Source organism: Pristis pectinata, chromosome 10, assembly GCF_009764475.1.
Source record: "Pristis pectinata isolate sPriPec2 chromosome 10, sPriPec2.1.pri, whole genome shotgun sequence".
Lineage (NCBI taxonomy): Eukaryota > Metazoa > Chordata > Chondrichthyes > Rhinopristiformes > Pristidae > Pristis > Pristis pectinata.
Window position 1 is genome coordinate 14,156,131 of NC_067414.1, and position 27,779 is coordinate 14,183,909.

Consider the following 27,779-nt stretch of genomic DNA (forward strand, 5'->3'; position numbering starts at 1 on the left):
GACCCATCCCCCAGTGGATCTGCTCTCCCCTCTTCCCCTGCACCTGCCTATCACCACCCTGTGCCCACCCCCACCTCCCCTCTTTTGTCCACCTATCACTGCTCTGCTTTTCCCTCCCGTATATTGGGCTTCCCCTTTTCCTATCTTCAGTCCTGAAGCAGGGTCCTGATGGGAAATGTTGACCGCCTGCTTTTCTCCACGGATGCTGCCTGGCCTGCTGAGTTCCTCCAGCATCATTGTGTTTTTCATCTAGATTCCAGCATCTGCAGTCCTTTGTTTCTCTAGCCTGAGTCTATCTTGGACTAATAATATACTTTTCAAAGATTCTACTGCAGACAAGGTTTTAAATGCTATGGGTGGTTGTAAAAAGAACACTGCTGCTGGCCTGGATGGCTTGTTTCTAGATAGGATTCACAAAATGGACATCAACATATTAACTGGAATGTATGGTTCTTGGGTTTAATGAGGCAACATTCCAGATATTGGTTTATTATTGTCACTTGTACTGAGGTACAGTGAAAAACTTGTCTTGCATACTGTTGGTACAGATGAATTCATTATACACTGCAGTTACACTAAGTTAGTAAAGAGTGCATTGAGGTAGTACAGGTAAAAACAATAGCCCTAGTTTGCTCAACCTATCTTCATAAGACATGCTCTTCAATCCAGGCAACATCCTGGTAAATCTCCTCTGCACCCTCTCTAAAGCTTCCACATCCTTCCTATAATAAGGCGACCAGAACACTCTAGAGCACAGTCTGTAATGATCTCGCCTTCCTTGGGTGAGGAGACTGCAGGTACCCACAACATTCCAGGGTGGATTCTCACCACGGTCCTAGGTAACAGGACCTACCTTAGTGCCTTGTACTAAAGATGATCTTTCTGTTAAGAGTCGCACTCCTTCAGCCTAGATTTTAAGCAGATTTCCTGGCATAAAAGGGAAAAAAGCAATCCATTGATCCACAGTGGACGCACACTGTACATCGACTTAGATGTAAATTCAAATTAAATTCACCATGTAATTGGTCAAAAAACTGGGGCCAGAGAGCGACAGTTTGGGATCCCTGCAAATTATAATTCCTTCTACCTTCAGTTTTTATCTTGCTTTGTAGCTCGCTGGTTGGCAGTGCTGATACTCGGTGAAAGTAAAAGTCTGCTGTCAGAGATTTGTTGCAAGCACAGTTTAAAACCTGCACCAGCTTCCAGCAGCAGGGTCGGGGAGAGGTCACCGGCGTGCACCTGCTCCAATCGCGGGCTGTGCCCAGTTTTCCGGAGCTGGCGCTGGCAAAAAAGCTGCCGAGGCTGCGTGTGCTGCCGCCCTTGCTCCCACCCCCTCCTTCCAGCCGCAGGTTCGGTCCCCGCGGGGGGTTTTCACCATGTTTGGAAGTGCTGGTGTCGCTGCAGGGTGACGGCCTCCGGAGAGGGAGGGGGAAGGAGAGGAGACGGAGCAGGCGGCAGGGCGAAGCGAAGTTCCCCCAGCCATGGCCCAAGCCAAGATCAGCCAGCTGAAGAGCGGCGACGCGGACAACAAGTTCCTGCGCTCCTTGTCCATGGCAGACCGGTCGGGCCGCTTGCTGGAGACGCTGGACGAGCTGGAGCTGAGGTATGGGGCTCCCTCCCAGTCACCCAGAACTAGGACGCGAACAGCCCAAGTTAAGCAAATTAGCGACCGGCATCCTGGTGCGTGGCTTGTATTCAGTTAACAGGCTTCCCCTGCACTCTCCAACCCTTCCTTGCCCTCAGGAAGGGTTCCTGAGATGGCCCCAGAGACCAGCACTGGCTCGCTATAGAGTCTCTCTATTTATAGCCAAGGCTCTCCGCCCCTCTGCCCTGCCAGCGCCCTGTTCCCTTGGACCCGTCCTGCGGTGTGGAACAACTCTGCCACTTTCACCCTGAGCCCGGCGGTGGTTCCACCTGCTCACAGCGGAGGGGGTGGGGGGGGGGGGGAGGGGGTGGGGGGGGGGGGTGGGCTGTTCCAAGAGGGATCCAACAAAACAAAGAGGGGAGAAACTTTACACCGCTGGAGGGGAAGGTAAAAGCAATGCAGGGCACATAATCTCCGCGTTCATGTTATGGACAGTCAGCAGGTCAGGCAGCATCAGTGGACAGGGAAGTAGTTAATGTGGGAGACACTTGGTCAGAACTGGAAAGGAAAGAAGTTGAATTAAGGGTGGAGTCGCTAGTAAACGAGGTCATTGCTATAGCTTCAATGGATAAAAGATTCTTCTCTCTCTCATTCCCACTCTCTCTCTCATTCTCTCTCTCTCTCTCTCTCTCTCTCTCTCTCTCTCACACACACACACACACACACTTTCTCTCACACACACACACACACACACACACTTTCTCACACACACACACACACACACTTTCTCTCTCTCTCTCTCTCTCTCTCTCTCTCTCACACACACACACACACACACACACACACACACACACACACACACACACACACACACTCTCCCCCCCCCCAAATGCCCCCATTAACCTAATTACCACATTTACAACTTATCCCCAAAGCAACCCTGGCTTCTCCCCATCAGAAATATTCCCTTTTGTCCCAGCTTCCCTCCCCCACACTCCCTTTTTTCTCATTCCCAGTCCTGACAAAGGGTCTTCATCCTGAATCGTTAACCCTGTTTCTCTTTACACAGACGCTGCCTGACCTGCTGAATGCTTCCAGCATTTTCTGTTTTAACTTCAGATTTCCAGCATTTGCCGTTTTTGATTTTCATTTGCTTTCACGCTGGATGTGGTATACCAAGAACAGTCTCTGACTGTTGAAACTAGTGTACCCCATTTGTTATATTTATTTATCTATTCATTTCAAGTTTTCTAACACAAAAATGTGCCAGTGAGGGTAAGAATAGGCAGATATGGCGAATGAATGTGTGGCTGAAAAAAAATAACAGCACAGAGTAAAGTGTCACAGCTACAGATGAAGTGCAGTCCAGTTAGATAATAAGGTGCAAGGTCACCACAAGGTAGATTGTGAGGTCAGTGTCCATCTCATTGTATAAGGGAACCGTTCAATAGTCTTATCACAGTGGCATAGAAGCTGTCCTTGAGCCTAGTGGTATGTGCCCTCAGGCTCCTGTATCTTCTGCCTGATGGAAGAGGAGAGTAAAGGGAATGACCCGGGTGGGTGGGGTCTTTGATTATGCTGGCTGCTTCACCAAGGCAGCGAGAGGTAACGACAGTCCAAGGAGGGGAGGCTGGTTTCGGCGACATGCTGGGCTGTGTCCACAACCCTCTGCAGTTTCTTGTGGTCCTGGGCAGAGCAATTGCCATACCAAGCTGTGATGCATCCAGATAGGATGCTTCCTGTGGTGCCTCATAAAAGTTGATGAGTGTCAAAGGGGACATAATGCAGAAGTCAGTGACAACAAGTTCAATAGGTATGACAGGCAGGAGAATGGCAGGAAGCGAAGAAAGCCTATTGGATTAAATTGCATTTATTTCAGTGCAAGAGTTCTGACAGATAAGGTGGATGAATTTAGGGCTTGGATAGCTACATGAGACTGGGATATTATAGCCATGACAGAAACATGACTAAGGGAGGGGCAAGACTGACAGCTTCCAGGGTACAGGTGGGATAGAGGCAGAGGAAAGAGAAGAGGGGGAGTTGCATTTTTGCTTAAGGAGAATGATAACGCAGTATTCAGAGATGAAATTATTGAAGGATCATCCAGTGAGGCTTTAGGGTGGAGCTGAGGAGTAAGAAGGGGATGATCGCCTTGTTGGGATTGTACTATAAGCCCACAAATAGTCAGTGGGAATTAGAAGAACAAATATGCAGGGAGATTGTACAGAGTTGTAAGAATAATAGGGTTGTCATATTAGGGGATTTCAACTTTCCTGATGTAGACTGGGACTGCCAAAATGTTAGGGGCTCAGATAGGGTGGAATTTGTTAAGTATGTTTGGGAAAGTTTCCTTGGGTAATATATAGAGGGCCCTACTAGGGAGAGGGCAAAGCTCTCTATCTTGAAACTAATAGAGTTATGGTCACTGGTCTCAAAGTCCTTCCCCACCAACATGTCAACCACTTCTCCAGCCTCATTTCCAAAGAGGAGGTTGAGTTCAGCCCCTTATCTGGTAGATTGCTTCAGAAAACTTCCCTGGATACACTTAACAAATTCTTCCCCATCTAATCCTTTAACACCAAGGCAGTCCCAGTCAATATTAAGGTACAACACTGACGTGTTTCATGTTATAATGCATCATGGAGTAATATCTGTAACATCTTCTAGTATAAATCAGCAGAGCAATTATACCAATGATTTTAATTACCTTTCGATTCAACACTTATCGCAAATGATGGTTTTGTTCTATGTGTGAGAAGATTAACATGATGTAAGAATAGTGGAGAAGTAGGATGTTCTCCTCAGAGCTGATGAGTTATGTGGAGATTGCATGGGTGCATTCCAAATCATGATGGGTTTTGATAGCCACAGGAGGGTCAGTAAAGGTGAGCATGAATTCAAGATTGGTGAGGGGAGATGATTTATTTTTGTGTGGTGAATTGGGATCTGTAACACAGGGCCTGAAGCAGTCGTGGAAGGAGATTCAGAACGACTTTCAAAAGGGGATTGGATGTAGGTTTGAGTAGAAAAACCACAGAGGAAGTGTTGGAGATCTTCTTCCAGAGAGCATGTACAGCTGAGCGGGGCAAAATGGCCTCTTCCCCTCCTCTATAACTCTATGAAATAGCCAATGCAGGATCATATTTCCTATTTCTCATATCTTCTTATGATATAGGAGGCAGTTCAGAGCAATCCCATTCCTCCCCTTATTTTCCTGTAACATAGTCTCATCATCTCTCCCCTGATTCTCTGACCACCCCCCACGCACTCTAGGGATAATGTACACCAACCAATTAACCTACCAATCAGCACACCGTTAAGAAGTGGAGGGAAACCAGAGCACTCAGGGAAAGTGTGCAAACTCCACACGGACGGCACCCGAGGTCAGAATTGAACCTGGGTCGCTGGAGCTGTGAGGTAGCAGTGCTACCTGCTGCGCCATTGTGACAGACCCACAGCTTGTGGCTGGAGCCCTTGGTTTTCTCTTTCCCATCCACCGCACAAACTTGGTTGCCGTGCAAACAGTGAACGCTCTAATTTCAGGGTGGAAGCTTTGCGAGAGGCAGCAGCTTCAATGGAGCAAGAGAAAGAGACCCTACTGGAGCTGATCCAGAGTGTGCAGAACAGCCAGGACATGAAGAATATCAGTGATGGTGAGTTCCTGTCCTTTTATTTTAACCTAAACCCTAAATATAAAGATTTCTGGTGCTTTAGACATACTGGGACAAAATTGAGTTACAGTTGGAGATGCCACAGCTGTGATCTCAATGAATGGCAGAGCACACTGGATGGGCACAACAACCTCCTCTCATTCCTACCCAATGAAACGATGATGTGGAAGTACTTGAACAGTAGAATATTTATAAATGAGGACCAGAATAAGATGTTTAATAAGCATAAACAAACTAGAGTAAAGGGTCAGAGGTAAAGAAAGGACTTTCAGACCTTTGTGCTAACAGTCATTAAGATGGGCATCAAAAAAATGAAGATAAAGCAAAAGAATTATAATTTAAATATAATATCCATGTTGTGAACTTCGGCAATTTACAAATAAAATTAATTATCGCACTTTAGTGCCTTTAGGTTTCTCTGTCTATTGTTGGTTGAAGTTGTTAGACTGTGTTGGCCAAGAAATGAATGATGGTCAGAATATTCTCTTCTTCTAATAACTTATATTTGAATCTTCCACATACACCCAAGCAAGCACACAGGAACATAGTTCAACATGTTGTCCCCAGCCTGTAATGTGACAGTCCGACAGCTCTGGAGTGAAGTGTTAGACTAGTGACAGCTAGAAGGCAGCTGAATCCACAATCATCAGTCTCAGAAGGTATGGCACTAACCCACTGATCCATATCAGAGTGACTCAGGGTCTTTAGTACCTGTTCCCCTGTCTTATTCTCTATTTTTTTCTTCCCATACAAGTTAGATTTAAATTTTTCTCAGTATAGCTGGTATGTTACCATGGAACCAGAGAAAACACCCTTTTGAAAATGAAAATGTTTATTTTTTTCTTTTATCTCTTTCTATTTTTAGAAATTGCTTAAGATATTGTTTCAGATACTTCTATCATTTCAGTTTATGTTTGCCAGTAATGGTTTTGTTTTCATAAATTTATTTTTAAAAAGTGAGAAGAATTTATTGAATCCTGGAATGTTATGGTGCAGATAATATGTAAAAGAGCCATCCAGTTAGCCTGTTCTTTCTCTTTCGCCCTTTACTGTGTATTTAGGGGTTGGAGGATGGGGGGTAGTCAGTGGTCTACAACAAGGACTTGGTTTCAAAATACACGTAAAACACTGAAGAGAAATTTCTTCACTTGGAAGGTGGTGAACCTGGGGAACTCTCTGCCAAAGAGATCTGTAGAGGCCAAGTCACTGAAAGTGTTTAAGAAGGAGATAGGAAAAAGGCATCTAGGGGGTACAGAGAGCGTGGGAACGTGGTTTAACTATAGAGAGTCGTCCATGATCGTATTGAGTGGTAGAGCAGGTTCAAGAGGCTGAATGGTGTACTCCTGCCATTGAGTCTGTGCAAATCAGTGTATTGCTCTCTAAACAATTCTTTCACCCACCCTCTGGATCCAACACCCTCGTATGAATTTAGGAGCAAGAGTAGGCCACTTGGCCCCTCAAACCTGCTCCACCATTTCTTAATATCTTGACTGAATTGATGTAACTTTAATTCTGTATTCCCATCTACCCATGGTCACCTTATCAAGAAACAGTTTTCTTCTGTCTTAAAAATATCCAAGGCCACTGCTCCCTTTGAGGGAGAGTCCCAAAGATTCATAACCAACTGAGAGAAAAGAATTGCCTTATCTCTGTCTCAAATGAACAACATTTTATTTTTAATAAGTGACTCCTAGTTGCAGATTCTTTCAGAAGAAGAAACATTCCATCCACATCTGCTGCATATGTTTCCATCAAGTCTTCCCTAAATTTTTCTAAACACCAGTGGATACAAGCCGAGCCCATTCCTCATAAGGCAACCCACACGTTCCAGCAATTAGTTGAGTAAACCTCTGAATTGCCTCCAATACATGTTAGTTGCCTTAATTCTGAGTCCTCCAGTTACTGACCTCCTCGTGTGTGGAAACAGTTGCTCTCCTATATGTCAAAATTCTTCATAATTTGGGAAAAGCTCTAACAGAGGACTTCTGGAACATTTTCTACTCTTAGGATGGTCATCCCAGCAATCTCTCCTTCACACCCTCAACCTCTGCCCCTCTCCCTCCCTCTCTCCTCCTTTTCTCCCTCACATCCAGGCTACTATTACATTACTGTAACAGTATCTCCCAAACCCGTGCTCCCTGTAACCAGGAGGACAAGGGCAGCACCTGCCTGAGAACACCACCACCTCCGGGTTTCCATAAAGTTCACACCAGTCTTCCATCATCACTGGGTCTGAATACAGGAGCGACCTTCCCAAGAGCACAACAGTCTTCAGAAGGACCACAGCAATTCAAGAAGGCAGCTCACCACCACCTTCTCAAGAACAATTAACAAAGGGCAATAAATACTGGACTTGCTAGCAATGCCCAGATTCTAAAAAAAAAAGTGGGAAAAAAAAACTCTGTTGTACCTTCTACAAGGTTTTGGCGTTCATCTTGAATTGTGGTGCACACAATTGGATACAGGATCACAGCTGATAAAAGCCTAAACAGATAAGATCATGACTTGGCATTATGTTTCTGCTCCCATGTTCAATTACACTGAGGTCAGCTTTCAAAAAAAGAGCACAATGCACAGCTGCCTCTGTACTCTGTGCCCAGTGGAAGAAACTGAGGACAAGGATGGTGTGCTTATTCTTCCCAAATCATACTTACTCTATCATATATAAAGTAAATACAATCAGCACGTCACCTTCTTCATCTAGTTACAAACAAATCAACACATTCCCTTTACAATGTGTCATCATCACCAATGTTTCTTTCTTAATCATTGCGTCAGTGAAACATTTGAGAAGCCGTTACACAGGGCCCAGCCCCTCAGTGTCCAGTGGCACCAGGATCCTAGATTGTGGTGCTTCCCCACAGGGACTCTGTGGGAGCTTCAGTGCCTCCTTCAGCACAGACTCCCGCACCCTCGAATGTGCCTGTCAGCACCTTTGGCTTAAGGATATATTTTTTCTGGGGAGGGAGCAAACACAGCCCTGCACTACCAAAATACTTGCAGTCCAGTATCCCACAATTGAGGACATAATAGAGGTCAGCAACGGGAGAGCCTTGGTCTTTTTTTTAGAAGTAAACTTTATTCATTAAACTAATATGTAAGATATACAGAACAGTACATGGCTTTCTGTACATTCATTGTGTTGCCCAGTCTATACATTCATAGTGTTGTCTAGTCAGTACAATTGTTGTGCCATCAAGTTACTACAATCGTGCACAAGGTGCCAATGGCCCTCAAGTGGCCACTTTGAACAACACACTCTTCAGTTACACAGGATAATCCCGCCGTGTCCATTGGCGGTGGAACCCTCAACTGCAGTTCTTCATTGTGGAGCCTTTTCATTGGCTGCACCGAGTTTCAGTGCATCCTTGTAGTCATAAAGCTATGCAGCATGGAAACAGGCCCTTCAGCCCAACCTGTCCATGCCGACCAAGTTGCCTAACTGAGCTCATCCCTTCTGAGTCCCTTAGTATGTACTCCAGCAGCATGGAATGTGCCAGGCGGCAGCATTCCCTCACAGACATCTCACTTTTCTGGAAGACCAACAAGTTTCGGGCAGACCAAAGTGTGTCTTTCACCCAGTTGATGAACTTTCATTTTTGTCTTTGTGTGTGTCCCTGGGACAGCCCATTGAGCAAGAATCTTCATTTTCTGCTGAGTTTGCATTTAAATCCAAACTTAGATAAAAAACAGTTCTTATTTCACCTCACCCCCTGCTCCATCCCAGCATGTCACTGACTTGATATCTAAGTCAGGGGTTGTCTTTTGAAGGCTTAACACTAAGTCTCCTGACTGGTTGCATCATGGCCTGGTATGGCAATTTTTTAAAAGATATTTATTTATCAGTCACATGTACATCGAAGCACAGTGAAATGCATCTTTTTGCGTTACTGAGAATGTGCTGGGGGCAGCCCGCGAGTGTCGCCACGCTTCCAGCACCAACATAGCATGCCCACAACTTCCTAACCTGTACGTCTTTGGAATGTGGGAGGAAACCGGAGCACCCGGAGAAAACCCACGCAGACACATGGGGAGAACGTACAAACTCCTTACAGACAGCGGTGGGAATTGAACCTGGGTTGCTGGCACTGTAATAATGTTACATTAACCACTACACTACCATGCTGCCCTTAATGCACAGGAACAGGAGAGGCTGCAGAGAGTAGTGAACACAGCCCGGTCCATCATGGGCACAGTCCTTCCCACATTGAAAGCATGAACATGAGGCACTGCCTCAAGAAGGCGGCATCTGTCATCAAGGATCCCCACCATCTCGGTCATGCCCTCTTCTCCCTGCTACTGTCGGGCAGGAGGTACAGAGGCCTGAAGTCCCACACCACCAGGTTCAGGAACTTTCCTGCAAACATTAGGTTCTTGAACAGACCTGCACAATCCTAATCCTACTTTAGCAACAGAACACTATGACCACCTCTTGCCCTACCATGGACTTGTCTCTTATTGTGTATTTTCTTTGCACTAATGTCTTGTTTTGCAGTCTTTTTTCTTCACTGTCTTGTATTATTTATGTATAACTAATGTGTGTATTGTCAGTACCTACGTGCCTGTGATGCTATTGCAAGCAAGTTTTTCATTGTACCTGTACCTCACCACACTTGCACTTGACAATAAATTCCAGTTGACTTGATGTGAAGTGACATGATTTGACATGAGATATGCATATCCCACAGCAGGAGCCATGCCAACAAAGCTTTGTACTTCAAACAACCAAATTCCACCTCTTTAGTGCGCTCAGACCCTCACGAACAGCGATGGTGATGTTTCCATGGTTCTGCACCATGATCTGCCCAATATCCAACGCCAGGCAAATCACGGGTGCATCTGTTGGGTCAGTAGTCAGCCTTGCTGCTTGTTGTGTGAGAACAGAAACTACACCTGCATGTTCGTCAATTAGTGATCCACGAAGCCCAGGTTAAGGCCTTGTTCATCAGCACAGAGGACCTCGATAATTGCAGAGTTCGTCAACATTTCCCACACCTACTGGTCCAGAACAGCCTCCATCCCACACTCAGTGTTTGGGCTCCCGGTCAGAGAGTCCTCTGTTTTGGAAACAGCCTGACCTGCCACCTTACAATCCCTGTGTTTGTGCATCCTTGGACCTCTCTGTCATACCCATGTTAAATACTGCACTTTATTCCCAACAGGAGCTGTTGGAGAAAAACAATAAAGCCCAAGATTTGAATAAGATAAGAGATAAAATATCTTCATTAGTCACATGTACATAAAAACACGCAGTGAAACGCATCTTTTGCGTAGAGTGTTCTGGCGGCAGCCCGCAAGTGTTGCCACATTTCCGGTGCCAACATAGCATGCCCACAACTTCCTAACCTGTACGTCTTTAGAATGTGGGAGGAAACCAGAGCACTCGGAGGAAACCCATGCAGGCACAGGGAGAATGTACAAACTCCTTACAGACAGCGTCCGGAATTGAACCCAGGTCGCTGGCGCTGTAGTAGCATTACGCTAACCGCTACACTACTGTGCCTGCCCATAAGCTGGGAATATTAGTGGCGACACAAGTAGACAAGGTGGTGAGGGCATATGGCATGCGTGCCTTCATTGGCCATGGCATTGAATACAAGAGTTGGGATGTCATGTAACGTTGTACAAAACTGCACCCTTTAGACTGCACTGGGAGTGTTGTGTGCTGTTTTGGTAGCCATGCTCTAGGAAGGATGTGATTAAGTAGACAGGGTGCAGAAAAGGTTCACAAGGATGTTGCTGAGACTGGAGGGCTTGAGTTAAAGGAGAGACTGGATAGGCTGGGACGGTTTTCCGTAGAGCGCAGGAGGCTGAGAGGTGATCACGGTAGGGTAGCAGTTAGTGTGACCCTATTACAGTGCCAGCGACCCGGGTTCAATTCCCGCCGCTGTCTGTAAGGAGTCTGTACGTTTTCCCTGTGTCTGCGTGGGTTTCCTCCGGGTGCTCCGGTTTCCTCCCACATTCCAAAGACGTACGGGTTAGGAAGTTGTGGGCATGCTATGTTGGCGCCGGAAGCGTGGTGACACTTGCGGGCTGCCCCCAGAACACTACGCAAAAGATGCATCTCACTGTGTGTTTCAATGTACATGTACAATAAAGACATCTTATCTTATAGAGGGTTATAAAATCACGGGGAGCATAGATAAGATAAATAGCCAGAGTTTTTTTTTCCCAGGGTAGGGAGTCTAAAAGTAGAGGGCATAGGCTTAAGGTGAGAGGGGAAAGATTTAAAGGGGATCTGAAGGGCACGTTTGTCACACAGAGGGTATGGGTGTATCAAATGAGCTGCCAGAGGCTGTAGAGCGGGTACAATTCCAATGTTTAAAAGACACTTGGACAGGTACATGGATTAAAAAAAGGGTTTATGAATCTTTAGGTTCATAGACTCTATGAATCTTTAGAGTAATAGAGTTATGCTGTATAACTCTATGACTCTAAAGATTACTTCTTTCCAACCATTGTTTGCTGGTTCCATTCATTCCTGTTCTGCACATCAGATATAATTAGCAGTCTCCTCCAGGCACTGTCTCACCCAGGGAATAAATTAAGATATTTTACTCAATTTAATACTTTGCCATGTTTATTGTCAGTTGACGTAACACAGTTGTTATATAAGTTTTAATCAGGAATAGTGGGGGCTGGACTGCGTGACGTCAGCAGGTAAGGCGCGGGCAGTTTAAAAAGCAAACCGCCATATCCAGCGGGCAGCGTTGGAGCGGGCAGCGGAGTGAGAGGGAGCAGAGTGGTCGGGCTTTGGCTTAAGGGGCTTAGGCTTAAAGGGGCAAGGCAGGTGAGTAGCTGGTAAGTAGGTAAAGGTAAGGTTTTACCTGTTATCTGTTGGTAAATTTTTAAGTAGGAAAAACTAGGGGGAGAAGAAAGAATTAGTTCAGATGGAGGACGTGATGGTGTACTGCAGCTGTTTGATGTGGGAGCCCGTGGACCTTGCTGTGGTCCACGATGGCCACATCTGCAGTAAGTGCTTGAGGCTGGAGGAACTTCGGCTCAGAATTGATGAGCTGGAGTTGCAGCTTCAAACACTGTGCAGCATCAGGGAGGGGGAGAGTTATGTAGATACTGTACATCAGGAGACGGTCACCTCTCTTAGAGCAGGTAATTCTGGAATCCGAGAAGTAGATAGAAGGGTGACTGTCGGGAGGGAAAAGGAAAAAGAAAACGAATGGGCAGATAGAGCAGAGGACCCCGGAGACTGTTCCCCTCAGTAACACGTTTTCTGCTTTGGAAGCTGTTGAGGGAGATGACCTGCTGGGGCCTAGCAGCAGTAGCCAGGTCTGTGGCACTGGGACCGGTCCTGCTGCTCAGAAGGGAAGGGAGGAGAAGAGGAAGGCGGTAGTGATAGGGGACTTGATAGTCAAGGAAACAGATAGGAGGTTCTGTGGCAGTGAGTATGAATTCCGGATAGTATGTTGCCTCCCAGGTGCCAGGGTCCGGGATGTCACTGATCGGGTCTACAGGATCCTAGAGCGGGAGGGAGAACAGCCAGAAGTCATGGTTCATGTTGGTACCAATGACATAGGTAGGAAGAGGGATGAGGTCCTGAAAAGTGAGTTTAGGGAGCTAGGCAGAGGGCTGAAGAACAGGACCTCAAGGGTAGCGATCTCAGGATTGCTGCCAGTGCCACGCGATAGTGAAGGTAGGAGGTAGAAGGTAGCAGGAGATGGCAAATAAACGCGTGGCTGAGAAGTTGGTGCAGGAGGGAGGGTTTTAGACTTTTGGATCATTGGGATCTTTTCTGGGGAAGGTGGGACCTGTACAGAGAGGACGGGTTACGCCCGAACCTGAGGGGGGCCAATATCCTTGCAGCCAGGTTTGCTAGGGTGGTTCAGGAGGGTTTAAACTAGATTGTGAGGGGGAAGGGAACCAGAGGAGTAGGTCAGAGGAAGAAGGGGATGGGGAAAAGTCAGATCTGACAGGCAGAGAGGCTTTGAGGAAGGAGAAGCAGAGTACAGGCTATAGAAGTAGTAAGGTGGATGGGCTAAAGTGCATTTACCTGAATGCGAGAAGCATCAGGAATAAGGGAGATGAACTGAGAGCTTGGATAAGTACATGGGACTATGATATTGTGGCTATTACAAAGACGTGGCTGACATCAGGGAAGGAATGGATATTGAATATTCTTGGTTTTCAGTGTTTTAAAAGGGATAGGGACAGGGGGAGAAGAGGAGGAGGGTGGCGTTACTGGTCAGGGACACAGTTACAGCTGCAGAAAGGGTAGATAATGTAGAAGGATCCTCTCTAGAGTCAATATGGGTGGAAGTTAGGAACAAGAAAGGAGCAGTTACCCTCCTGGGAGTATTCTATAGGCCCCCACTAGCAGTAGGGATACTGAGGAGCAGATTGGGAGGCAGTTTTTGGAAAGATGCGAAAATAACAGGGTTATTATAATGGGAGACTTCAACTATCCAAATATTGATCGGGACCTACTTAGTGCCAAAGGCTTAGATGGGGCGGAGTTTGTTAAGTGTGTCCAGGACAGATTCCTGACGCAGTATGTTGACAGGCCGACTAGAGGGAATGCCATATTAGATCTAGTTTTAGGTAATGAACCTGGACAGATGACAGATCTATCGGTGGGTGAGCATTTGGGGGACAGTGACCATTGCTCCATAACCTTTGGCATTGTCATGGACAGGGATAAGAGCAAAGAGGACAGGAAGATATTTAATTGGCGTAAGGCGAATTATGAGGCTACAAGACCAGAATTTGGGAGTGTAAATTGGGGTGACATTTTTGAAGGGAAATGTACTATGGAGATGTGGTCGATGTTCAGGGATCTTTTGCGGGATCTTAGGGATAAACTTGTCCCGGTGAGGCAGAGAAGGAATGGCAGGGTGAAGGAACTGTGGGTGATGAGAGAGGGAACAACTAGTCAGGAAGAAGAAGGCAGCGTACATAAGGTGTAAGCAGCAAGGATCAGACAGGGCTCGTGAGGAATATAGAGTAGTAAGGAAGGAACTTAAGAAAGGGCTGAGGAGAGCGAGAAGGGGACATGAAAAGGCTTTGGTGAGTAGGGTTAAGGAGAATCCCAAAGCTTTTTTCTTGTACGTGAAGAGCAGAAGGATGGCTAGGGTAAAGGTAGGTCCGATTAAAGACAAAGGTGGGAGGATGTGCCTGGAAGCTGTGGAAGTGGGTGAGGTTCTCAATTAATACTTCTCTTCAGTATTCACCAAGGAGAGGGGTCTTGATGATGCTGAGAACAGTGTTGGTGAGGGTAATGTTCTAGAGTATGTAGATATCAAGAGAGAGGATGTGTTGGAGTTGTTAGAAAATATTAGGACAGATAAGTCCCTGGGGCCTGACGGAATATTCCCCAGGCTGCTTCGTGAGGCGAGGGAGGAGATTGCTGAACCATTGGTTAGGATCTTTGAGTCCTCGTTGTCCACGGGGATGGTACCGGAGGATTGGAGGGTGGTGAATGTTGTCCCCTTATTCAAAGAAGGTAGTAGGGATAGTCCAGGGAATTACAGACCAGTGAGCCTTATGTCTGTGGTGGGTAAGCTGTTAGAAAGGATTCTAAGAGATAGGATCTCTGAGCATTTAGAGAATCATGGACTGATTAGGGACAGCCAGCATGGCTTTGTGAAGGGAAGATCTTGCCTCACAAGCCTGACAGGGTTCTTTGAGGAGGTGACCAGGAAGATTGATGAGGGTAGTGCAGTGGATGTGGTCTACATGGATTTTAGTAAGGCGTTTGACAAGGTTCCACATGGTAGGCTTCTTCAGAAGGTCAGAGGCCAAGGGATCCAGGGAGGCTTGGCAGTTTGGATTCAGAATTGACTTGCCTATAGAAAGCAGAGGGTTGTGGTGGAGGGAGTGCATTCGGATTGAAGGGCTGTGACTAGTGGTGTCCCACAGGGATCAGTTCTGGGACCTCTACTTTTTGTGATATTTATTAACGACTTAGATGAGGGGGTGGAAGGGTGGGTTAGCAAGTTTGCAGATGACACAAAGATCGGTGGTGTTGTGGATAGTGTGGAGGGCTGTGGAAGCTTGCAGAGGGATATTGATAGGATGCAGAGCTGGGCTGAGAAGTGGCAGATGGCTTTCAATCCAGAGAAGTGTGAGGTAGTACACTTTAGAAGGGCAAACTCCAAGGCGGAGTACAAGGTAAATGGCAGGATTCTGGGCAGTGTGGAGGAGCAGAGGGATCTGAGGGTTCATATCCACAGATCACTGAAAGTCATCTCACAGGTAGATAGGGTAGTTAAGAAAGCTTATGGGATGTTAGCTTTCATAAATTGTAGGATCAAGTTTAAGAGCCACGAAGTAATGATGCAGCTTTACAAAACTCTGGTTAGGCCACACTTAGAGTACTGTGTCTAGTTCTGGTCGCCTCATCATAGGAAGGATGTGGAGGCGTTGGAGAGGGTGCAGAGGAGATTTACCAGGATGCTGCCTGGATTAGAGAGTATGGATTATGAGGAGAGACTAAAGGAGCTAGCCTGTTCTCATTGGAGAGAAGGAGGATGAGGGGAGACATGATAGAGGTATACAAGATATTGAGAGGAATAGATAGAGTGGACAGCCAGCACCTCTTTCCCAGGGCACCAATGCTCAAAACAAGAGGACATGGCTTTAAGGTAATGGGTGGGAAGTTCAAGGGAGATGTCAGAGGGAGGTTTTTCACCCAGAGAGTGGTTGGTGCATGGAATGTGCTGCCTGGGGTGGTGGTGGAGGCTGATACATTGGACAAGTTCAAGAGATTGTTAGATAAGCATATGGAGGAATTTAAGATAGAGGGATATGTGGGAGGAAGGGGTTAGATAGTCTTAGGTGTGGTTTGAAGGTCGGCACAACATGGTGGGCCGAAGGGCCTGTATTGTGCTGTATTGTTCTATGGTTCTAAATGCAACTCTCTCATAACTGCTTTATTGTTAAGTAAGTGCCACATGTGTTCAAAGCTGCCAATTCAATCTAAAGTCAGACACCAGGGGGAGAGATTTCCCCTGCATGATTGTGGCCAGGAAATTGAACAAAGAGCTTGCTGATCATTTTTAAGCAATTTCATAAGAGAAAATCTTCCCATTTACAATTGTAAAGTACAAACATCCCAACACGCATTCTTTGGATGTTCACTTGCCTCAGATCAGTGCCATTTGGGAATACCATTCCCAAAGAATGTGGAATGCACAGAAGCATTGATGCTCTGGGGGAAAGCACATGAGAGAAGGAAGCACTCGGGAACTGTGGCATCTCAGTAAGCTGGAGTATATGGTCTTTGCGAAAGTTAATGAAGCTGTTTAGTTTTCAGGTGCAGATTTGGTTTGGCTCTGGGCCTGTGTTTTCCAGAGCGCTCCACACCGAGTCCAAGTCCAGGCCCATTGTAGACTAGTCATGGACAGTAATTGCTATGATTCATCAACAACTCTGTTGATCAGTGTAGTGGAAGGTGAGCTGGACGGATCTTGGTATACAGCATAGAAACAGATTGCTCTGCTTGCTATGTCCACACTGACCCTCAAACGCCACTTTATACTCATCCCAGTTTATCCTCCCCCATTCCCATCAACGTCTCCAAGATTCTGCCACTCGCCTATGAACGAGGGTCATTTTACAGTGGGTGATTAACCTTCCAACCCACAAGCCTTTGGGATACGGGAGGAATCCGGGGCACCCAGAGGAAACTCAGGAGTTTAAAGGGAGAATGTGCAAACTCCACACTGACATCTTTTGTCCTCCAGTGGCTCCGATGTTTCTGAGTATCGTGGCCCAAACTTAGTTCTTCTATATTAATGGGACTTAGAGAGAGGGAGCAAGGTGACCGGATGCTGGGTGCTCAGACAAAGGAGCTGGAACACACAATTATACATGGGGGTGAAGGCAGGAAGGAAGTAAACTGTGGGACTGAATCAGATGAAGTCAGCCTGAGCCGGTGTATCCAGTGTGATGTGCACTGGTTACATGGGGAAAATACACTGGGTGAGTTATTAGCAATAGCAGATATACTTTCTCTAACATTTCCTCAAGTGTTTTTGTTCATTTTTGACTAGAGAGCTGGCACCTTGTTTGACCTTGCACCTTATTGTCTACCTGCAATGCACCTCCCTGTAGCTGTGACACTTTGGTCTGTATTCTGTTATTGTTTTTACCCTGTACTACCTCAATGCACTGTGTAACGAATTGATCTGTACAAACGGTATGCAAGACAAGTTTTTCACTGTACCTTGGTACAAGTGACAATAATAAACCAATACCAGTCATCACCTGGAATATTGTGTTTAGTTCTGGGCGCCCAGCTGTAGAGGGGATGCGATTGGGCTGGGGAGGGTGCGGAGAATATTCGTCGCGGTGTTGCCAGGACTGGAGGGCTTGGGTTGTACGGAGAGGCTGGATCAGTTGGGATTGTTTTCCCTGGAGTGGAGGAGGCTGAGAGGTGATCTTACAGAGGTTTATAAAACCATGAGGGGCATAGATAAGGTGAATGGTCAACGTCTTTTTCCCAGGGTAGGGAATCTAAGACTAGAGGACACGGTACGTGGAACGAGCTGCTAGAGCAAGTGATAGTTGCAGGTACACTTACAATGTTTAAAAGACCCTTGGATAGGTACGTGGATAGGAAAGGTTTAGAGGGATATGGGCCAACTGCAGGCAAATGGGACTAACTCAGGAAGGCACCTTGGTCAGCATGGACGTGTTGGGCTGAAGGGCCTGTTTCCGTGCTGTATAATTGCATGACTCCATGATACAGTTAAAGTATTTGGAGGAACACTCATGACAGTATAGTTTATATCCTGCACCTCTATTTTGGTGCAATGACCCACGTTGCTTCACAGGAGCAAGATCAGACATTGGTCCAAAGAAGGAGACATTAAGATGACCAAAAATGTGGTCAAAAGAGTCAGTTTGAGGTGTCATGGAGGGTCAAGTGGAGAATGGGAGAGCTCTGGGGAGGCAGTTCCAGAAGTTATAAAATGCCCACGTTGATAACTCGTAGCTTAAATTATCAATTTAAATCTGGGGCTTACATCCAGAATTTTCTCTCTAATTCACTCCTCCTTCTCCCATTCCCCTGCTTTACCTCTTGGACTATTGGTTTGGTCAGCTTTCTCATACCTCCTTCTTATTCTTGGCATCAAACCTGATAACAGCCCTCTGAAGCAGCTTAAAGTGTTTTACTGTGTGAAGGTGCAAGGTAAAGACAAGTGGATGTTTTAATTGAACATAGGAGGTAATGTACACATTTGAAATGGCACTGGAGTGATCTGGGTAGAGCAATGGTATCTCTTAAGGGAGAATTGGATGAATGCTAATAAATATTTGATGCAGGGGGAGAGAACAGGAGTATGGGATTATTCTCGAATAGCTCCATTAGAGTGAACACAGGTTCAGTGGAATGAGATTTTGGCCTGTGCTGTAGATTGTAATGATTCGTTGTGTATCGATAGTCAAAAACTGAAGATTATGATAGTTACAGCAATGAGTTGTATTTAATCACTGCTTAAATTGTAGATTTTCTTTCTCTTGCTAATGTTTTAGCAAGAAAATGAATTAAGATTATTTAAATGAACTATTTGTGGTTAAGAACATGGATGGAAGTCCAATTTGGATGCATTATGTGCTTTTTTTGGACCCTGTAATCAGTCTATACAAACCTGTACACAGGGGAGCGAGAGGAGCTCAATTTGACCGCCAATAGGCTCATAGGCCGAACGCTGACTGTGGCAGTTTCCGTGGAGACGATCCGCAGCCCTCAGCAGGAGGAGTTTCTCCGCAAAGCCACGGCGCTGATTGACGAGGTGGCTGGTAAGCTCCTGGAGGATTTGGGAAGTGCCAAGAACCGCTTGATAGCTCTCTACAATGCCTGCTCCTCCGAGGTGCTTCAGGGGCCAGTCGATCAAAAATTCCAGTCCATAGTCGTAGGCTGTGCCTTGGAAGATCAAAAGAAAATCAAGAGCAGACTGGAGAAGCTGATCAGAAATGTGTGCAATGCTGACAGATCAATCACCCTCCTGGATCAGAAGAAAGCAAAGGCAGGCAACTATAACCACGTCCAACAAAGTGTATTTTACAAGGTGAGTATTGACAGCATTGTCTCAGGTAAGATATAAGGTATTTATAAGATATTTATTTATTAGTCACATGTACATAGAAACACACAGTGAAATACGTCTTTTTGCGTTGCTAAGAATGTGCTGGGGGCAGCCCGCAAGTGTCGCCACTCTTCCGGCACCAACATAGCATGCCCACAGCTCCTAACCCGTACGTCTTTGGGATGTGGGAGGAAACCGGAGCACCCGGAGGAAACCCACGCAGACACGGGGAGAATGTACAAACTCCTTACAGGCAGCAGCGAGAATTGAACCCAGGTCGCTGGCGCTGCAATGCGTTACGCTAACCACTATGCTACAGTCAGTAAGTTAGAGGCTGGGGTGTGTACTGCAGAGGCTTATTTTAAGAAAAGCCTCTGAATTGCAGCAAACAGAACTCGTGACTGTAACTACAGCAATGTCTCCTGATAAAGGAAGGATATCTTCCCCAGTGAAAAACAGTGAGTGGAGGATAGTCATATAACAAAACACTGGCGTGTAATCAAACGCAGTCATCCCCAGGGGTGATTGTCAGTGCAGTTTCTCATTTTCTTTCTGACTTGGACTTGTGGTGTCACTATGTCCCCGGGCTCATTAGAGCGAGTACAGTGTGCAGTTTTAGCCTCAAACCTAGGAAAGAATATACTAATGTTGAGCACAAAGTGGATGCACTGAATTGATTCCTACACTGAGGAGATCACAAGATAGCACATTTATTAATGGAACAAAGCAGGCATGTCCATTGGTGATAATGTCCTATGTAAAGAAACCCAGATAGAAATAATATGAGATACTTCAGAACGCCCATGTTACTGTAGAGATAAAATGAACCTTCATTGATAAATCGTTCTCAGCAGTTAGTGGAAGAAGCTCTCTAATGAATTAATAGTCAGATACACTACCTGGAGCAACAAACAATCTGCTGGAGGAACTCAATGGGTCAAACAGCATCCATGGGAGGAAAGGAATTGTCAACGTTTCAGGTCGAGACCCTGCATCCCTCAACCTGCTGAGTTCCTCCAACAGATTGTTTGTTGCTCCATATTCCAGTATCTGCTGCCTCTTGAGTCTCCATTTCCCTGAGTAGCACATGAGCTGAAATATCCCATCTGTAGTTTCCAAGTCTTGTTGGGTTGACTGATTTCAAGTAGAGCAGGGCAGTTCACCTCGTTTCTGATGGGCTTATGAAGAGACTGTTCTCCAGGCCTCTCATTCCTGAAGAGATTATATGAAAAAGAGGAGGAGGAGGCAGGCACATGCCCTTCAGACCAGCTCCACTGTTCAATAGATCCTGGCTGATCTCCTAGCTCCGGTTCACTTTCTCTCTCAATCCCAAAATCCTGTGATTCTGTTAGAGTCAAATATCCATCAATATCTGCTCTGATTGTTTTCAAAGACTGAGTGAGAACGTGCAAAAACAGGGACAGGAGTAGGCCATTCGGCCCCTCAAGTCTGCCCCGCCATTCAACATGACTATGGCTGATCTTCTGCAGGCCTCCTCTTCTGTGTCTGTTCCTCATTGCCCTCAACTCCCTGACTTTCTGCTTTAAATAACCCAGTGATCAAGCCTCCACAATGCTCCAGGGCCGAGAATTCCAGAGAGTAACCACAGCCCTGTGAAGTGGAGAATTCCAAAGGTTGGAAACCGGAGTTACTACCAAATGTTTCCTCATTTCAGTCCTAAATATCAACCCCTTCTCCCCAGTCTACACTCTCTGGTTCTAACCTCTGCAGCCACGAACCGTTTGCTCCTTCTTGTCCACTTGCTTAAACTGTCTGCATCTTTTTCTTTCCATCCCTCCTCACAGTCCATTCCCACTTTGCCTGTGTTGTCAGCAGACCTCGGCCCCATTACACATGGACCCATCCTCTAACTCATGACGATAAATGGCTGAAGTCCCTACATTGACCCATGATGGTAACCCACAGAACCGGCTGCCAACCTGAATATCATCCAATTATTCCTCCCTGTTTAGTATCCCTGAATCAGTTTTCTGTCTGTCCTAATGAGTTCACATCTTGAACATCAGACTTTAATATGGCACGTCACTGAATGCCTTTGAGAGTTCAGGCAAATTCCATCCAATGACTTTCCCCTCGCCTGCACTGGTAGTTATATGCCCCCAAAACAACTTTATTAGATTTCCCAAATACATATCCCCTTTCATTAAACCATGGTGGCTCTGCCTAATAATAGGATTTTCACATGTTTTTTTTATCACTTCCTTGATTCCATCATTTTCCCTACAATTGAGGTCAGACCAGCTGCAAGGTAAATCCTTAATTTCTTCCTTATTTAAACAGTATTGTTATACTTGCTGTCTTCAAATGAACTGGGACAAGTCCAGAATCTAAAGAGTTTCAGAGGATCACTGTTGGTGCACCAGGATGCAAACCATCTGGGCCAGGCTTTGTTTGGATTTAACCTCTTTTATCGCTCATGTCCATCACTTTGTTTTGTACTTCCATTGGAACCTTGCCTTCTTACTCTTTCTTGTAGGTTATTTGTGTCCTGTGAAAACAGATACAAAATCTTGGTTTGGCATTCTCAACCACTTCCTTATTTCCCTCGTTATTTTTCCTGCCTCAGCCCTCTAAAGAACCCACATATTCTATTGCTTTTTACATTCTTGTAGAAACTGTTAAGGTTTTATTATACTTCTTGTAAGTTTACTCATATTTCCTGTTTTCTGTTTATTTTGGTCACCTTTTGCCGACTTTTAAATCTCTCGCAGTCCTTGGGATTATTTGTCCTTTAGGTAACATTACAAGTTCCTTTTAATTTAATGCTACACTTAACCTCTCTAGTTAGGTACGGATCCTGTTTCCATGGAAAATTTATAATGAGAATTCAGGAAGTCACTGATGTATTAAACATTTTGTATCTGCTTTCGCATCAGAAGGCACAATGAGTGGAACATACGCTGGCTGAGAATTTCAATATGTTTCTTGAAATGTGTGCCATTGTTTAACGATCATATCTGTTAACTTAACATCTCAGTCCACCTTAGCCAATATCTCCATGTGTTTATGCAATAAGCCTTATCTAAAAATTAAGACTGATCATTCTTCCCTAGATAATCCCTTGCTACAAGATAACAGATTTACTCTGTTACACAAGTAAAAACTTAGAATGACCTGTCCTCTGGTCAGCTCCATGGTGTATTGTTCTAGGACACCATCTTGGATGTTTTCAATGAACTAGTTCTCCAAACAAGTTTAGGCAACTTGATTTGACAAGTGAGTATTAAAGCTCGCTTGATTTTTACATTACCAGTGTTACAAGATCATCTTATTTTTATTAATACTCTGCCCTGAAACATATCTACTGTTAAGTCCGTTAACTCCCACTACTTTTTCTCCCCTCTTGTTTTCTCCATCTCCACCCACACCAATTCTACTTCTTGATCTTCTGAGCCGGGACTGTTTTCTCACTATTACCCTCCTGTCGTCCTTTATTCTCAGGGCAAACTTTCCCACAACATTTCAGCTTGTCATTCCTTTTGAAGAGTCAGGACGGGATTAGTTAGATTGGCATCATGGTTGGCACAGACATAGTGGGCCGAAGGGCCTGTTCCTGTGCTGTACTTTTCTACGTTGTATGATCCAGGGATACTTGGCTCCCAACCTTGGTCACCATGAAACTACATTCCTGTAATGGTTCCAAAGCTAAATACAGTGGATGTGGGAAATCTGAAATTAAAACAGAATATGTTGGAAGGGGCAGTAGCTTTTGAGTTAATATTTCATATCCATGGCATGTCTGGAGCAAACAGGATGTATCCTTCTCATTATACTGTTCCCTAATATTACTACAGTTTTTGAAATCTCCATTCCCCCAATGGCGTCTAGAGTCTGCTGTAGTTATCTTGAACCTCCCCCCCGCAATCATTATTCTGATCGATACAGCTGGTAAGTACCTTGTAGCAGGCTGTATCACTCCATCCTGGGTTCCAAACCTGCCTAGCCCATAAACAAATTTAAATTACTGTATAATCTTAGGCATGCCTTCTGAATTGAATTAGCCAGGTACTTACCCTCGCCCCAACATTTTGAAATGTTTTCTGCTCAGGCTTCAGCTCCTCATCTCTGTGCAGAAGAGTTCTCTGTTGTGGGACCCCTGCTCTTTATAATTTTTATAAATGACTCGGATGAGGAAGTGGAGGGATGGGTTAGTAAGTTTGCAGATGACACGAAGGTTGGAGGGGTTGTGGATAGTGTAGAAGGTTGTCGTAGGTTACAATGGGATATAGACAGGATGACATTTCAGAAGAATGAACTTGAAGCCGGAATATGAGGTTAATGGCAGGATCCTTAGCAGTGTGGAGGAACAGAGGGATCTTGGGGTCCGTCCATAGATCCCTCAAAGTTGCCGTGCAAGCTGAAAGGGTGGTTAAGAAGGTGTATGGTGTGCTGGCCTTCATTAGTTCAAGAGACACAAGGTAATGTTGCAGCTCTGTAAAACTCTGGTTAGACCACACTTAAGAGTATTGTGTTCAGTTCTGGTCACCTCATTATAGGAAGGATGTGGAAGCTCTCGAGAAGGTGCAGAGGAGATTTACCAGGATGCTGCCTGGATTAGAGAACATGTCTTATGAGGAAAGGTTGAGCGAGCTGTGGTTTTTCTCTTTGGAGTGACATAGGATGAGAGGTGACTTGATAGATGTGTATAAGATTATGAGGGACATAGATAGAGTGGACAGCCAGCACCTTTTTTCCTAGGGCGGCAATGGCCAATACCAGAGGACATCAATTTAAGGTCAGAGGAGGAAAGTTCAGGGGAGATGTCAGAGGTAGGTTTTTTTTACACAGAGTGGTGGGTGCCCGGAATGCACTGCCGGGGGTGGTGGTAGAGGCTGATACAATCTCTTAGACAGGCACATAGATGTAAGAAAAATGGAGGGTTATGGGCAGTGTAGGAGGGAAAGATTAGATTGATCATGGAGTAGGTTTATATAGGTCAGCACAACATTGTGGGCTGAAGGGCCCATACTGTTCTGTACTATGGGCAGTGTTTCAGTCAAGCCCCATTCCTTGTGCTATGTTCTACAAAGCTCCTCAAGATGTAGACACCACAGAAATGGTTACACAAGTCTCCACCGACTCTCACATGCTGCAGTTATGATACACTACCTGGTCTGGTATCTCTGTGAATATACCTTATATTCTATTATTTAGTTAAGGTTTTCATTTACCCATTATGTTTAGTTTTATGAATTTAGTCATCAAATTAGTTATTTAGTGAATAAACTAATGGATATCTTCTCAGGCTCTTTGTTCAAATTGTCCTAACTTAAAGAGAAAAATAAAATGCTAAGGCAGAACCCAGTTACCTCCCTAGTTCCTTGTCCTGTTATTCCTGGATTATCGTTGCAATTTTCTTGCTGGGAAGTGATCATTATCCAGTGATCGGCCTCTTGAGAAGGGGTTCTAGTGAGGGAATTGGACTTGACTGAAACGCTGCCCATGGTTGAACAAGCAGCTCTAATGAAGGGAGAGTACAGTACTACGGTTGACATAGAACTGAGCCCTCAGTGCCAGTGCTGGAGAAAGGTGTCAAGGGTTTCACATAGGAAATCGCAGCATGATTTGCTTACTCATAAGGAAGCAGGACAAATCGGGTCTAAGTACTACCCCAAATATTCCCCTCTCAAGCCTCAGCAAAGTGGTGAAAGTTATCATCAATAGTACTATCAAGCATCACTTCCTCACCAATATCTTATTCACTGATTCCCAGTTTGGCTCTGGATCTCATCAAAGCCTTGGTCCAAACATGGACCAAAGAGTTGAATTCCAGAGGTGAGGTTGAAGTGACTGCCCTTGTCGTCAAGCCAGCATTTGACTGAGTGCTTTGAAGGGCAATCATCCCATCCTCAGGACATCACTGCAGGAGTTCCTCGGGGCAATGCCCTCAGACCAACCATTGTCAACTGTTTCATCAGTGATCTTCCTTCCATCGCATGATGGGTCAGCACTGGGAATGTTTGCTGCTGATTGCACAGTGTTCAATATCATTCACAGCAAATGAAGCAGCTCATCCCTCCACCACCAGCACAAAGTGTGCGCTGTCTGCAAAGTACATTGCAGTTACTCACCCAAGCTACACCGACAGTACCTCCTAAATTCATGACCTCTGCCACCAAGGACAAAGGCAGCGGTTTTGTGGGACCACCACTGCCTGCAGGTCCTGCTGATCCTTTGTTGTTGCTGGAACTCCCTCCCCAATTCCTTTGGGAGCACCTACAGCAGAAGGTTTGTTGTGAGTCAAGAAGATGGTTCGTCAATGAAGGATGGGAATTAAACGCAGGCCTTGCCAGTGATACCCAGATCCCAAAATAAAACAAAAAAACAAGTCCTACTGTGATCAGGCTGAGGGAGAGGTGAGTGGCGGGAGGATATACAGAGGCCTCAGTCTCTCCTCCAACCCGCTGGGCAGGTTTCCACTCATCTGAAAGGAGCAAGCCGACTGCTCTGGTGCAGAAGTTGCATCAGTGTGCAAGGGTGGTGCTTGCCCAGAAATGCCTGGTTGAACTTCCAGAGACATGGAACAGCCTGGGAGGGGTCATTATTGTGTTTCACTCCATTTTGATCTCATGATGATAAAAAAAACATTCAATTGAATTTCCATGCAGAGAAATTTCTAGTCTACCTATGAGTAATTGGATTTTATATAATTAAAAGCAACTCTTAACAAAATCTACAGACCATTCATTAATTTCATTTCAGTTCTCAGTAAATTAATTTACTGTTGTAACTTCGATGACATCTAAAACATCTTTTCTCACATGCTTGCACCTAAAACCCTTGCTGGAGGCTACATTTTGGCAATGAATCAGGAATGATACCCAGTGTTTAGAGGGATGGCTTCTTGGCAACCTGGAGGTATGTGGGCTTACTGGCTTCTGGGGGTTTTGACTTTACAGCCAATGCAAAGGAAATCTGATTTGGATTGATTGTTAATTCCTTATCGTTTGCACTAATTTAGTCAATATTGTCCCAATTGTGCTGACCAAAAACAGAGTATTCTGCAAACTTTGTCCAGTACGTTTAGTTCAGAAATATTGATGCACCAAAGTAACTTAAAAAATTCTGACTCAAATGTGCAATGAATGTCGCACTTAACATTTCTGCACTAGAATTAATAGGATGGTTCCATCCACTGGAGCAGTCTGAATTATTGCCACTATAACTATGGAGAAGGCAGTGTGGAGAAAGGTATTAACTATAATGTTGCAAGTTAAATAACATTCTTTAATTCTTTTCTATGTTATTCTTAGAACTCTGGAGATGGAAAATGAAAAGTAAGCTGCATGTATTAGTCTGTGGAGATGAGAATTTATGGAGAAGTTGTGATGTCCAGTTCTCCCTCAGATAATACACTCAAAGGAGCGAAAGGCAATTAAGATTGTTCTAGGAATAATCAACATCACAGGTTTGCTTGCTAGTTATCTGAACACATCATGCTGTAGATCCTAATACAAGATTTACACAGAGTTTGGCATCTTGAGGAGGACCCCGCCAACTTTTTTGTATATCTTCAACGTCAGCGCATGGAATTAAAGTTTCCAGCTGAGAATAGTCCATTTGGTTGTTATGCCAGTGTTTGTTTCTCACAGGCCTTGTCCTGCTCTACATCCTCTCATCTTTTCAGTATGTTCTTCCATTCGATTTTCCTTTCAAGTATTTTTTCAGCTTTCCCATAAATACATTGACATCCAACACTGAGTTACTTTTCATGGTAGTGAGTGCCACATTGAGTAAGTTGTCCCCAAACCCTCTCTTGTATTTACTGGTGGCTGTCTTGCATTTATGGTCCCTAGTTTTGGCCTCTTCATGTGGAAACATCTCTCGCCCGCTGAACCTTTACCCAAACTGAAAAACCTCTTTCTGGTCACCCCAAAACAGAATGACAAATCAAACGACTAATATTGTGTGAAAGAGCAGAAAAGATTAAATAACTGATTAAGACATTGTACCAATGTGAAGTTAGTGTAGGTATTGTTGAAAAATAAAGTTCACTACATAAAATGATGGCTTCTGATATGTAGTTAAACTATACAATGTCATGTTTACAAGTCATGTAGATCATCTTATTACATTCCTAAGTTCTAGACCTTTCTATAATTCTGTTACTGTGAAATACAAACACATTCTTTTCTAATGATGCACACTTCCACTAAATTGGAATAAAGTGAAAATACTAATGATGTTAGTGTGATCTTTGACTGGAGCAATGATGGAAAACAAGCTTTTGGCTGCTGTGAACTCGAGTTCAGTGATTATATAATCTGTTATCTGCTCAAGAATGATCGCAAAGAGTTTGCTTTGTGTACAGTGGCTGTAGGATTTCTGGAAACCCTCTGTTGAATAATAGACTAAAATAGATTTATTTAACAAAACAATGCAAGGCTGTGTGGGCTCAGAACTTCCCAGCAAGTTCCAGCTCAAAGCTGGAGGGTATCATAACTTGGCAAGTAA

General features: G+C 44.9%; 1 protein-coding gene and 1 pseudogene across 1 annotated transcript; one reads left to right on the plus strand and one right to left on the minus strand.

Annotated features, from left to right (window-relative positions):
• The first annotated feature begins 1,234 nt into the window (after nt 1–1,234).
• On the plus strand, nt 1,235–27,507 carry bag2 (BCL2 associated athanogene 2). The gene is made up of 4 exons (XM_052024842.1): nt 1,235–1,603; nt 5,129–5,238; nt 18,877–19,286; nt 26,579–27,507. The coding sequence occupies exons 1-4, from the start codon at nt 1,482–1,484 to the stop codon at nt 26,597–26,599; spliced, it is 663 nt and encodes a 220-aa protein (XP_051880802.1). The 5' UTR covers nt 1,235–1,481; the 3' UTR covers nt 26,600–27,507.
• LOC127574829 (ragulator complex protein LAMTOR5-like) lies at nt 9,974–10,275 on the minus strand (annotated as a pseudogene).
• Nucleotides 27,508–27,779: the final 272 nt, after the last annotated feature.

What these genes read in the sequence shown, in the direction of transcription:
- bag2 (XM_052024842.1), top strand. Translation starts at nt 1,482, where the DNA reads ATGGCCCAAGCCAAGATCAGCCAGCTGAAGAGCGGCGACGCGGACAAC. An exon ending in CTGGACGAGCTGGAGCTGAG is followed by an intron (nt 1,604 to 5,128) that starts GTATGGGGCTCC and finishes CTCTAATTTCAG; the next exon opens with GGTGGAAGCTTTGCGAGAGG. An exon ending in CATGAAGAATATCAGTGATG is followed by an intron (nt 5,239 to 18,876) that starts GTGAGTTCCTGT and finishes ACCTGTACACAG; the next exon opens with GGGAGCGAGAGGAGCTCAAT.